The sequence below is a fragment of the Danaus plexippus genome, chromosome 20, assembly GCF_018135715.1.
Source record: "Danaus plexippus chromosome 20, MEX_DaPlex, whole genome shotgun sequence".
Lineage (NCBI taxonomy): Eukaryota > Metazoa > Arthropoda > Insecta > Lepidoptera > Nymphalidae > Danaus > Danaus plexippus.
In genome coordinates, this window is record NC_083550.1 from 235,068 (window position 1) to 249,949 (window position 14,882).

The 14,882-nt window shown below is 37.5% G+C and overlaps 2 protein-coding genes across 2 annotated transcripts in view; one reads left to right on the forward strand and one right to left on the reverse strand.

The window, feature by feature from the left end:
- Positions 1–829: 829 nt before the first annotated feature.
- Positions 830–14,882, reverse strand: part of LOC116773835 (retinal homeobox protein Rx-B) — a 33,377-nt gene continuing 19,324 nt past the window's right edge. The window contains exon 4 of the mRNA XM_032666353.2: positions 830–2,976. Within this exon, the coding sequence (XP_032522244.2) occupies positions 2,563–2,976 (414 nt within the window). The 3' untranslated portion in view covers positions 830–2,562. The remainder of the gene's footprint in view (positions 2,977–14,882) is intronic.
- Positions 10,003–12,090, forward strand: LOC133319431 (homeobox protein PKNOX2-like). Its single transcript, XM_061523863.1, has 5 exons — positions 10,003–10,170; positions 10,401–10,663; positions 10,747–10,962; positions 11,221–11,414; positions 11,526–12,090. The coding sequence occupies exons 1-5, from the start codon at positions 10,155–10,157 to the stop codon at positions 11,689–11,691; spliced, it is 855 nt and encodes a 284-aa protein (XP_061379847.1). The 5' UTR covers positions 10,003–10,154; the 3' UTR covers positions 11,692–12,090.

Below are 14,882 nucleotides of genomic sequence, written 5' to 3' on the forward strand. Positions count from 1 at the left end.
TACTTTCTTTCTCTAAATTACTATGATTAATGAGCATTCGTAATAATTTTCAGCTACTTGAAACAGACCACATTGTAAATACCGGCAACATTCGTTGGATACTCTCAATGTAAGTCCTGTAGTGACATCTGTATTATAAAAATGAAAACATTAAGTAAAGTGTGTCGAGATGGAAGCGTAACTAGCTGTTGATAGATGGCGCTTTTCTGGAAACAGTTTGGATGAAATAATGCTATATTCAACTGTAAGATGGCGTTACTTGTCACCAACATGTTTCTGTTAAAATATTCAGATTCTTCTAAATAGACTTAAAAAATATGTTATCCTACATTTAATAATATTTCAGCTGCCAGTCTCCACGCCTTAGCCACATAAAGATAAACATAAGTTCTCTCGTCAGTAATTTTAAAATGAATTTAGATTCAAGTCTTTCGCTTACAGTAATTTAAATAATTTAAACAATTTTATAAAAGTGATAATTTTATCAAGTAGAAATTAAACTTTCTGAAATATTAAAGCGATCAAAATGAATTACAATATTTTAACTGTCCGTTTTATGGTTACATTGATGACTTCAACGTCATTGGTTTCGATTGAAACAAAAGTAAAAATAAATTAGCAACTCGCCCTTAAATTTAATATAGAACTGAAAAAGAACACAAATCAAAAGAAATGGGATCAGGAAGTTTGTCTCGTTACGGTACATTTAATGAATATACTTTTAAAAATATTTAGTGAGTGTTCTTTAAGACGTTCAGGGCATGTCGTGATCTCCGGAGACCCGGCATCAGAGGAACCAACTTCATCCAAACAAAAATAAAACCTCAGGTTTATGAAAAACTATTATATTTTTCATTCCGTACTCGCTCTAGACTAAGCTACAGTTTTATTTGCTCTTTCAAAGTCCTAAACTCAATAAATAATATACAACTCACATCTATAGGAAGCGGAGGACTATGGACTATGGACTATGGACTATGGATGAAACTCAACACCGTCTGTAAAGACTGAGGATGAGGCCAGCGAAACGAGATAGACATGATAAATAAACGAATCTTTTCCGTCGTGCCGCCTAAGAGTCAGACACCGCTATTGGTTGTCCGAAGATCTCGTGTCAAAAGGAAACACATTCAAGTTTGTATATAAATTATACTTAAAATCGTTTATTTACATTTATTATCTCGTTTCGTTGGATATATAATATATTATAATAACATTCTGTAAACAGTGATATGTTCGTCGTCAGCTTCAACATATAGGTATTAAGTTTAAAGTAAGTAACATTGATATCGTACAGAGGAGTCTCTTCGTGTCTATTCTAAACTGATGATTTTATGTCTCGAACCAAACTTATGGATGATTTGGTTTGTTTTTATTAATGTTATATAAAACACGACCTTCATATATTTTTATTAGACTTTAATATTTATCGCACTATTAGTATATGATGACTATATATAATACATACACGGCAACGCGGCGTTACTTACATATATATCGACGAGTTCGGAGTTTCAGTAATCTGAACATTGTTCGACTTATACCAGTTTCAGAGATCATAAGGAAATATAACTCTTGTATAAAATGTAACGTTTAACGCGTTATAAGTAACATTTCACAGGATACGGGTTAGTAGATCTTTTTTTATTGATCCATGTAAATAAAAAACATACAATTATTGCACAAAAAATACAGACGGCGCCCGGTGTCATCATCATGTTAATAATAAACAGTGTGACGACCTGTGTGTCTGTTTGGCCGTTTGGCTGTGTGTCTGTGTGTCTGCGTGTCTGTCTGTGTGTCTGCGTGTCTGTGTGTCTGTCTGTGTGTCTGTCTATGTGTCCGTGTGTCCGTGTGTTTGTGTTCTGTGTATCAGTGTGTCTGTGTGTCTGCGTGTCTGTGTGTCTGTCTGTGTGTCTGCGTGTCTGTGTGTCTGTCTATGTGTCCGTGTGTTTGTGTTCTGTGTATCTGTGTGTCTGTGTATCCGTGTGTCCGTGTGTCTGTGTGTCTGTGTGTCTATCTGTCTGTGTGTCCGTGTGTCCGTGTGTCCGTGTGTCCAAGTGTTTGTGTTCTGTCTGTCTGTGTGTCCATGTGTCTGTGTGTCAGAGTGTAGTATGAAGAACGTCCTAATACAATAATAATTCGCTCAGTACGTATCTCGTTCCATCGACGATCAATTCACAAAGAAAAAATATACTTTTATTTACAATATAAGAGAAAGCTCATCTCGTTAGTAGACAGCCAAACACTCAAGCGGCTACACGAACTCCGCGTTAGTATACACCTTAACACAATACACATAACATTCAGAATGGCTTGAGAGCAAACGTCTTCCTCCACACCAACTAGGGAACGTCCGACCGTTACTGTAACACGCGAACTCCAGAGGCATTCCTTCAACCATTCGTATGTAAGCGATATACACAAGTAATTAATTCATTTAAAAAGGTAAAAAATGTATAGTTTATATTTTTTTATCTACCTATCTAATCGTATACAATGCGAGAGCAGGATCTAAACCTCCCAACCGTCAAAGCGCACTACCTCCCCGGTACATCTTGTTCACATTTCAACGTCTGTGGTGAGGGTGTCGTACTTGTCTTTCACTTCCTCTGGACTGAAGCTCCTCACGGAGACGGTGTCCGTGAGCTCCGTGCTGGACAGTTTGTTGCTAATCTTGGTTATGGATATTTTGGTCTCGATGTCTGTGACGTCACAGATACTCTCTAGGACGACGCCCTTCTCTACTCTTCTCGGTTTAGGAAGATTCTGTGTGGCGACCTTTGTACTTTTTAACTTCTCGTTGAGAATCTTGTTACAACTCTTCTTGGACATGTCTATCGCCAGAGGATCCTTTAATTCTTCTATTTTCTCCTCTGTCGGTTTGTTCTGCTGCTTTATTTCCGCCACTTCGGCGTTCGTGACGTTGTCTTTCTTCTTCCATTTCGTTCTTCGATTCTGGAACCAGATTTTCACCTGGAAATAACAACAAACACATTAAGTAGTATGAACATATAACACGATGTCGTGTGAGAGAATGTAGCGTGGCAACAATGTATAGTATGTAAGAGAGTGTCCCTCCGAGGAACTGACGACATATTATACACTGACAAACAGTTAATTACCGATCGATCCCTAGTGATGGAGCCACCAAAGACATGGCTTTATACCGATATCGATAATTAGACACAATAAACATGCGACGATAAAGTTTAGGAGATACAAAAAAATACACAACGAACAGATAACGTGTTTTGTTAATTTATCAACGTCTCTGATTCTGAGACGCCGCTTTGATTCAATATCATTAAAACAGAACACACGAAATAATAAATATATTAAAGGTAAACCGATTTATTAAAAATAGATTTTTAATGTTCTCAAAAATATCAATAAATCTATTAAATCGAGTCGATTTTATATTAATGTCGTGATATTCATGAGAAGGCCGATCGAGATAGAAAACGCGTTTAAATAAAATTGTAGTGTCAATAATATATACAACAAGTATGTTCCTGTTCCTGTCACTACCGTTTAAGCCTGAATGTGGGACACCGGCCGACTTGGAGGACTAACTCAATGTAAATGTAACCGTAACTGAATATAATTAGGGTGTATTCTCTGTAATCTGTCCGTCTCGCTCGTCATCTCCCTCTTCCCTGTAATTGCTCGGCAAATTAATCCCGCTAACGTGACATCTGACTTTAATACATCTATGTTGTAGAGACACCACGAGACTATGATGCCGTGAGGACACCACTGAGGTTAAAGCTACGAATATCTTCAAGTGATGTTCAACAAAATAGTTTTCGTAAGTGAAATACAAGGTTATAGGAATGACGTCATCTGTCATACTATTTATATTCCACGATATATTTATCATACTTCGTGCGAATTACTTCCAGTTAAATGAATTCCTCGATCCGGATCCAAATAACTGAAGCTTCTTTACAATAAACTGAACTACGGAAATATTTACTGAACATATAATGTAAGAACTATAATACTTTAATCTAGGACCTAAGTGTATACAGTGAATGTTTATTGTTTAGTAATATTAAGGCGAGTCTGTAACACCTGCGAGCGCGTGGTCACCCCGAGCTCACCTTTACGTGAGTGCACAATGCAGTACACTCGGTTACAAACACACAACATAATTATTATTGATTGTGTATTATGATAGAGAGGGACGGAGGGAGATCTCGGATCCCGCGGGAGAGACAGGGACGGGACACACGGGACACGGGACACGGGACGCGCCATCCCGGGACGGAGACGCGACACGGGGACTGGGACGGCGAGAATTAATATATATAATGACTCATAATTACAATATAATTATATAATTAAATTATGACAGCGATGTGTTCAATATTTATAAAATGAATTTGATTGAACACCGGACTGAAACAGTGGATGCTGGACTCACGAGGTCTATCAAAAAGCACTGACAGTTTTTTATTGTAAATTCGCTATTTAAATGGTTCCTATACAAAGAAGATTCATTTGTTAGAGATTTATTGAATGTTTGTTTATACACGGATTAATATTAATTCCGGAGTCTGTATTATTAGTTTTATTATAATACTTAAAAAATATTGATATAAATATCTGTTAGCGGTCATTAGGAATTATAAAATGTATAAGACTGACAAAAAAAACGATAACAATCATAAAATAAACGATCCCCAGCGTCGATTGTTCGCCCCCCGATATCTCCTCGGGATGGCGCTCATGATGTATCGATTAAGACGGTTAAATTCGATTTAATGAGTTCATCGATAAAAAATATTTATTAAGTGAGATCATCGTAGGTTCTGTACATTGTATGAAAAATAATACTTTTTCTCAATATTTCCAAAATGCTCATGTATATGTGAGATATTGTACAGGTTTATGTAAATCCAATATATTTATCAATTATCGATGAATTCTGTGTGGGTGACGTCACTACAGGTATCTTAAATCTTCGTCTGAGGCTCGTTAATTTTACAATTATTCATTGAAGGTTGTGCGGCTTTTGAGGTGTAGTCCGTCCCTATCACACTCCAGATAATGTCTCATGTCAGACAGAGATGGATGTAATGGATTATTAACCATAGTTAAACCCCGTCAAATAAATAAAACTGGCTTAGAAGATAGTTTACATTGACATCATTTAATTAATTAATGATTTAATATATTGATGGCGTCTTTACACACACAGATTGATACAGATATTACAAGCTGTGCAAAAAATCTGGATATCTTTAGAGAAATAAATCGCCTGAGATAAGTCCCAAGTATTTATCAGTTTTAGAACAAAATGATCATTAAGAAGTTACTCAAGAAAAAGAAATAGAAAGTAAAAAATAGAGATGTTTAATAAGAGTAAAATAATAATGAGATCTAAGACTTTCGCGAGTATTCATTTAAATGAAACTACACCGTGAAAAACCGTGATCACGGTTGCTGCAAAGTAACCGAAACGTCGAAAATATATAGTTTTTAAAACAATAAAATACGCGTAGTACCTGTACCGAAAAATATTAGTTTCATTTAAGTAAAATAATGCTAACTCTGACGACGGACCTTCCTTTTATTTATATTTCTTTGCACCGATCCATCAAGACCTACATCTGTGGCATGTCGCAGGTCGTGTTGTATGTAGCTATGTATGTGTGTTTGTGTTTAATCCATCGTTAATCTCGCTAACTATCTGATATATGATAACTATATCAATTCGCTTACTTGATTAACCGCAGAGGTCATGACCCGCGATCAAAGGCTTACCCGCCGTTTGACGTAAGCACATTAACAACTAAGCCTCATTATGTACAGTTCATTATAACGACAATTACCCTCGTCGAAGTCACGGATCCGAAGAGACCTTCACGAGATCAGGACGCACAGACTTACTGACATACTGTAAATGACGAATTATTAACAATATATTTGTAATAAATATTATAATAACCATGTGTGTGTCCGTGTGTCTATGTATGTGTGTGTTACTAGACGGAAATTTATAAACCTTTAGCACGAAAAAGCTCCTCGGGACCCCGCACAGAATAACAAACAATCATAATTAAATTAAAATAACTGTGACTTTGTCTATTAAGTAAGAGTTAATAGGACTGGTCAACGCCTCCCTCTGCCCTCTCTTCTGCCTCCACGGCGATGTAACGAATGTCACACGGAATATAAACTGTTCAGTGCTGATATAAATATACAACACGCCTCGCACCCAGCTCGATAATTAGAATATATTATATTTAATAATAAAGATAGTTAGATTGATGGACCTTTGTCCATCTCTTCTATATGTATATTGCACGTCCGCAGTGCCTCCCCCTGGCGTGTCGGAGGTGAGTAGATCTCATCACCCGACCTCATCAGTGTGTTGAGTTAATGCGTTACATAACACTAATGTTAATTCCGACCATCAATAATTCAGAACTGTTTCAACAATCATTATTAAATGACCAGCATTACAGTTTTTAAACTAACTAACTCACTTTCGCTATATGTATGTTTATTTCATCATATATTTAATTTTCATTCATATAGCTCGCTGCGTGTGATGCAAGCTTTGCTCTTATTTATAATATGTTCAATGGATAGTTATATATTAATATTATAACAGAGATTCATTATAACTACGCGGTGTTATGAATCTAAAGATATCTCAGGTGGAACAAATATTACATATTGAATTATATGAGGAAATTAAACAGACAGAAAGTACATTGATCTATATAGAGTACAGACCATACCTGTGTGTGGGATGTGGTTTTAACAAACACACAATAAAACTAGCAAACAACAAATTATACCAAAAATAAAGTTAAATTTAACGTATATTTAAGAAACTTTTAAAACGTAAATGTACATGTGTGGTTTACAATTTATATCGATTATCGAATATGTTATAAACACCATCCCCGACACACTCACAACATACACATTGCACACAGATAGATTTTATTATATAACATAAAGTTCATTTAACTGTACGAGTATTCACTAATTCTTTAACATTAATTATACTCTGTGTGTATAATAAATATTATATGAATCTCACTATTTCCAATGACACAGTGTAGCTAAAAGGAGCGAGCCCCTGAATGAAATGATATGATTACCTTCTGTAATCGATGTAGTTATTCGAATAAGAATAATAATTTGTCGTAAATAATAAACTTAAGTGATCACCTTCACGGGAATATCAGAGCGTTGATCGCCGGGGCATGTAACATGTATGATATATTCGTTTTTAAAAGTGTATCATAATTTATGAGGGAGTCGTCCGGAGGTCGAGATTTCCCTCGACGTCTGCTCGGTGCCAACTCCTCGATGTAAAGGAACGGGAAATAAATAACTGACGAGATAACGTCAAAGGTTGGACGAAGACGAGACGAGGAGGAACATCACACGCCCGGAACCCGGAACACATTCGAGGAGGAATTGTACCGATATAGTGAATGTCAAGAATCCTATTAAGAATGTAGTTTAGATTTAAAGCTATGGAGCACGAATATTAGAAGTAAGACACGTCCATCAAACGTGAGTCCGTGTTTTGGCAGTGATAGCTGGCACTAAACCAAATTATATATAACACAACATAACACACGAGAACAGAACAACTCCTGGAGCGCCAGTCGCTGATGATAACTCATGCGCTTTATCTGTTAATGGACTCTCAAATGTTCGCTACACAGAGGAATGCTACTCGTCCACACCACGCTCACCCAGCCAACTGGCCAGGCCGCAATATATACGTACATTGTTGATCTGAACCCACACCGATCGTTTGTGTTAAACGTTTAATCAAGTTATTACATGGAACTATTAACATCAGCATACCGACCATTTTATACATTATATTTCTCATATTAATGATACAGTCGATGAATGAGTATATGTTAATGACTATTATATATACTAGCTGAATATAATCGCTGACATGTTTACAGTGTACGTCGGAACATCAGTACCGACCGACGGCTCGGACTCCGCCTATTTGATTCGTTGCCAAATTATTGTTGTAAAATATCTGTCCAATGGCGAGCGGATCCTCTCCGTCCTAGATAATAGTGTCCAATGAGCGCGGAGGTCCAGAGGTGCGCACGCGCAGCTCCGTATGTCAATGAGACGCTAATTGCCGTTCGCATCAGATCTATAATTTCATTCACGGCTCGATTAATATAATAGTAACAGACGTTTAAACCTTTCAGCTGCATTACTGTACGCTCAAATATCTTACGTTCGTGTACAGACGTGACGATAATTACATACATAATATGTTTTAAAAAGATTTATATAGAAATTATAACACGAAATACAGTCACAATGAAATATAAGTAGGAGCATAAAATAAAATACATTCAAGTCCAACTAGAATTACAGCGAAGTATTCAACTTCGCTACATGTACATATATTGTATAGTATAGATGTTAAGTTACAGCTGTGTAGGTCGGTGTGTTCGGGCGCGGACCACCGGCGCTGAGATTAGCATAAAAATGCACTAACACGGCCCTTAATTGATCTCACTTACTTATTGGCTGGACTCTGATTATCTCTATAGTTTGTTCACTATCGATACTACGCCATATATATTATACCTATATAAAATATGCTAGATGGAAACGATATATATATACAAACGTTTTATATCTCCAGCACATGTCTCAAGATAGCGAGGTTTCGTACAAGCTTTAAAATAGTCCAATTTAAATCGAACAATGCAAAGTCAAGAATCAAAATTGTTTTTGGCAAAAGAATAATTTGAAACACTAAAGTGATAGCGACGAGTGTTCCAATTAAAATCCACTTAACTTCCGTTTCTTAATTGTACCCTAACTCCCGAGGCAACTATACTTACACTATAGGTAGTCGATGGTAAGTACTAGGTAGACAGTCACCAGATACATGCAGGTTTCATGAAAAATCTTCGACTCACATCAATATAGAAACCTATACATATCTAATTAATAATTATTTACTGAAAATGAGACGAAACCTATCCGCATTCCATTGATTCACCGTGCGGGTGCCGGGTCCATCGCGTTGCAGGGAGAGGAGCTTCAACAGTGCCTGCGACCCAGGTGTAGGTTTAAAGGGCCTCTACCTAACGCGCGTTCACCTAACTAAATTTGAAACGAACCTACTAGGGCTGCTTTCGACGCACGTTCCAAGATTGAACTAATGTGTTCTTGACAGACCCAAGTCTTTAAGTAGATTGTAGAGAGATTTTGCTGCTATACCTCTCGCTGCTACTTCTACCGCGTAAAAATTTACAACGAACCTATTCTTAGTGAGTAAGTTAGTGAGCTCGTAATACTTTATGGCATGGTCTTAGGGGATGTTGGTTTCCCAAGGAACCGTGAGCTCTATCATCACAACGCGCTTTAAAATTCGCGAATATAAAAATAATATGTCTGGTCTGGACGCCGACGCCGACGCACAAATATCCTCTGGGATTTTAAATTGCTTTTTATCTGTATCCATCATAACAGTCAAGTTTATTAATCATACAAGTCTGAACACGTTCTTTCTCCCATTTTATTTTCTAGACATAATTTGTATTTTGCTATTCATTTCGAAGATAGAGCAAATATACACACAGGAGTCTGACGAAAAAGTTTTTTTTTTTTCATGAAAATATTATAGTCCATCCCGTTGAGATTATAAAATACATTTATTTACATTTTATTGTTATAAATACTATACAAGTACGATATGTCATGGAAATACATAGAAAGACTCGTCAAACGCTTTACTATCAATGCCTGTCTTGTTTTTTGTAACTACATTATAAACTCTTATTTCTTTTATAAAATATTTATACAACATCTATACAATCATCGCATCTAACGATACTATTAAAATTGATTTATTAAAACCTTTTTTCTAAATGGTAATAACACATATACAAACTGTTTGGTCCTATCCTGACACTGGCCGTAAAGTATTCTTTTTTTCCAAATTTCAAAAAATCATTTCGTGAAGACATACGTCGTTGTCAATTGTCTTAAAAGCGCATCGATTTACAAAACAAAAATCTGTCAGTATGTTATGAGCTCCCATTTGCTGTAGTTCGCTCGGTTCGATTTTATGAATTTTGAGTATTCTGAAAGAAATCGCCACGCTGCGTAAATCAATCATAAAAGTCATGAAGATCAAATTACGTAAGTAACTTTTGATAGGTTAACTATCAAAATTAATAGTCAAAAAGTTCTCTCGACACATTTCACTTTGACTGCAACTTCATGCCACCTTCAAGTTTGCCGTTTCCCGTCTTCAATAAATACAACAATTACTTTGAATGTAACTCAATGAAAAGTAAACATCTGCTTAGATAAATGATATCTCTTAAGATAAATCTTGTAGATTCATGAGAGTAATTTTCTAAATATAGCAAGAGATCGTTTTCCCTCAACTTCTTCGACGGAAGACAACGAGAGTGTCAACGATTGGGCGGATGTGCGGCCGGTGCTGCAGCCCCGCCTGCCGCCGCCGCAGGCCATCATAGTGGGGTCTGTGAGGAAGCGACGCGGGAACCTGCCTAAGAACTCCGTCAGGATACTGAAGAGGTGGCTGTACGACCATCGATACAACGCCTACCCCAGCGACGCTGAGAAACTCGCCTTGAGCCAAGAGGCCAATCTCACCGTGCTACAGGTTAGTACAAAAACTATTTCAGAGCCCTTCGATTTTTCTCCGAAGTGATATTCGTAGTTGCAATCCTGGTTTGACCTCGTCAGGTGTGCAATTGGTTCATAAACGCCCGCCGCCGCATTCTGCCGGAGATGATCCGTCGCGAGGGCCACGACCCTTTACAGTACACAATATCTCGCCGCGGTCGCAAACAGCCGGGCCTGGGAGTGGGTCCCGTGGGGATGGTGTCGGCCTCCACCTCCACCATGAGCGTGATGCCCGGGAACGTGACCGTCGCTGGATGGGAGGGAGTCGAGGTTCAGGTGAATTGACTCATCATTCCGACTCAGATACGACGACCATTTCATCTTACAAAATATTGTAACGGTTTTAGTTTCAAAATATGAATTCAATTTCAATAAAAATATAATAATGTAGTTGTAACTTGCTTACGAGTACATTTTACCGAACACGCGGTTTAGCTTTGTAATATACATAAGACATTTCTTTTATAAATGATGTACCAAATAAATGTTGTAAATGATGTACCAAATAAATGCGCATTTGGTCATCATCCCCAGAACATAGAACAGCCGCGCGGACACGACTACGGAGACGGTCTGCTGGTGTACCGCGAGGGGGACGAGCTGGGGGACGGGGAGGAGGGGTACTCTAGTGCCGTCAGCGAGGAGGAGGTGAAGTACGACCCATCGGTCTGGCAGTCCGTTATACGGTACGGACCAGAGGAACAGGACCTACATCATATTAATAGAGGGTTAGAGATGGGATCGCTTTGGTTTCTATGTTGTCTTTTAATAGCGAAACAATGGCTTCTGTTAGAGCACGGAGCGAAAGAGAACCCTTAACATTTCAACTCCTTGCACAGTTCGTCGGTGGTGAGCATGTCGACTGATGGTATGGAGCTGGTGGAGAGCGAGGGAGGGTGGCAGGCGCCGGCGCCGCTGGCCGCGAGGAGGCAGGTGAGCTCTCCGCCGCCGCCCGTGGCCGTGGAGCTGGAGGTGGCCACCACGGACATGTGGTGCCACACTTAGGCGAGAGCGGATAACGTCCTCCCTTGTCCTCGTGAATGTGACCGGACGACTAATGCCACAAAAATGCTCACTGTAGATCAACATGGCATGGCATTACCGTCATGATGGACCTGGCTAGCATGCCATAGTTAGACAAAACGAGGGATCGCCTGAACTCCGTCATGTAAAATAAGTTCTATAGAACGCTTGTATGACATTTTGTAAATAAGTAGACTCAGTGCATATGAATAGTGAGAGCGATGCCCCAAACGATCAGTAGTTGTCTGTTATGAAGGAGACGTCGGTGTTAAAGCGCAGGTAAAGCCGTGTAATGTACGTTGTAAAGTCGGAAATCAATTTTGTAATGTTAAGAACTGTTGTTTCTGTTCGATACAAGATGTTGTTGGTTTGATTTCTTAATAAATGTATGGCATTGAAACATTCTTTGATTACTCGAGACGCTGTTTTAACGCCGGCATCACCTGATGACTAGAACCATATCTGACATTAATATGAAACATTGTAATGAACGGACACACATGGGCCACTTCAGATGCTGCCGGCTATTGACAAGGAGGACAAGTTCAAATGTCTGTATCTGTTGGTGGAAACGGCCGTGGCTGTGAGGCAGAGAGAGAGGGAGCAGGAGGACATGTTGCCAGTTATTAAATAAGATACACGAACACGCCTCCGTACACAATAGCACTTAGACATAATTATTATTACATTTAGAATAAGAAAAACGTAGTTGATGTTAGGAATGTTACTCACAGTTATTAAAATGTCGATGACGCAAATACACACATGTACAGCATACACTACAGTGTGAACTAGCTTTATAAGTACAGACAGGGATGCTCTTGAAAGTGTATTGTAAAACATATACAAGGGTGAATAGGAAGTGACATTCTTAGGTATGAAGTTGTTTAAGTTGAAAAATAGAAGTAAGAGATTGTTTCTAAACTAAGCGATAATTTTTGATATCAAGTCTACTTGAGACTCGCCAATAAAGTGTGGGATGGTCGAACATACGGATCTTTTTCATTTGCCAAGTTACGGACAGTCTGATGTGTTCCAGCTCGATAACAATCCTTATTCCATTTGAATTAAATAAACTGAACGGATTCTGATATAATACAAATTAAATAATTCGAGGCCTTATATCATTAACATTATTACACGGAGACTGGTACAACTTGTATGCTTAGTAAAAGTATGTAGCGTTACTTTATACACAGCGTTTCCTGTTTCTTTTGCGATAAGGTATGTTAATACTATAATGTGAAGAGAGATTAATAAACAAAAAACTGTACACGCTCCGTATACTGCGTGAAAACACAAACTTGGAGTAAGCACAGAGGATATGTATACCTTAATATTATCGGTAACGATCTGGTTTGTCTGTTTGTCGAAATAAAAGTATCGACTTTCCGACGATCGCTGGGCAACAGACCCTCGAGGAGGGACTCCACGACCGACCCTCACACTTGTATGTATCTCTGCTACATTTTTGTTTGCTTATTTTCCTAATAATGTCTTTATTATTTAATTCAGCTTGACCTGATTTATCTCTATTTTTGTTTAGGTTCCTATAATATTTTATTTGTTATAAAAGAAAAGGCACCATTTTATTAGCACATTGATAAAAAAAAGTTTTTGACACGTCATAAACATTGAGATAGTATATTTTTAAAAACGTGGATAAATAAATTTAATCATCTTAATCTTTATTGTGTATAACGTCAATGCGGTACTTATAAAAAAAGCTGTGGTGAGCTTTCATATAACCGCGATCCGAGTTATATTTGTTCTGCGTCGTTATAATTTTATCAAACTTTTTAAACAAACTGTACTTATCTGAATAATCTTAATTTAATAATTGGAAAATGTAAATGATAGTTATAAATGAACTGTAGACGAGATATGCATACATAAGAATTTATAATGTTAGTACAGGTATCAGTATTTATTTTAAGTCTGTGATCAAAAACCAGGAATACAGAGTGCTTGCATGAAACAGAATATAAGTGCTACACGGTGAGCTTTGGCTGCTCTGCCGAGCGTCTTTCATTTTCCCCTCCTATTCCATCTACTGTAATATGACACGCAATATGTTTACGAAAAATTAATGAATCTAATAGGTTTCACCATATAATATGTATTTATATAGAATATTTAAAATATATTTGTTCATATGTGCATTTGATTTTTGTCTAATTTTTTATAATACGACTGATGTTATAGCGTCAAACGTATGCCAATTTGATTTCAACAAGTCGTTTTAGGCAATCTAAAACATTCTTAGGAGAGAGACAGATATATATATATATATATATATATATATATATATATAAGCTCTCCTTTACAATAGTATACAATAGTTTGTGTTATAATAGTTTTATTATTTATTATATCAGTGAACTGTCTATGAGCAGACTGTATCCGCAGTCCACCGGGAGGCAGGGACGATGACACACTACGATAGGCACCCGTCATTAGAACAGAATGATACGACTGGCTTATAGCTAGAAAAGTTTGAGTTAAGCGACGGCCCTAACTCACATGTTCGTTTTACTTTTGACGGTCGATGATAACAATTTGGAAGTCTTTGATGCTTTCCTTGATAGTGACTTATATTATAGCGTCAGACGTTACATGATATAAACTTATCCCCATAAACCTAATAATATGATATTCTACCATTAACTTTTAAAATTAATCAATCATAGTACTGCCGTTTCATACAATAAGTCTTCTCTAAAACAAACATCTACTTAGTAGCTCCTATATAGCACACATTTGTACAAACCGGTTCAAGTTGTAGTAACAGATATACAAATAATATATAATGTTATTATATAATATGAACAGTCAGCCTCCGCCTCCGCCTCCGAGACCGCAGGATACCGAAGACGACTGCAGCGCATAGCGACCGGCCACAAACACGCGGACGAACATACACACGCTACATACATACAGATAATACAGACTACGGAGACGGGACGGTCATACAACAACAAGATGGCGATACTAACGACGCTGTAGTCATCTCACCGTATGCTGCGTCCAACCTTCTTCCTAAATATGTTAAAGACACCAGTAACTTAACATACATATTTTAAATCAAATGTTTCTTTTACAAACGGTATTATTTAGAGCAGTTACTCGTGACGAGAACAAACTGTGTCAGATTAATTCAAATATACTTTAAG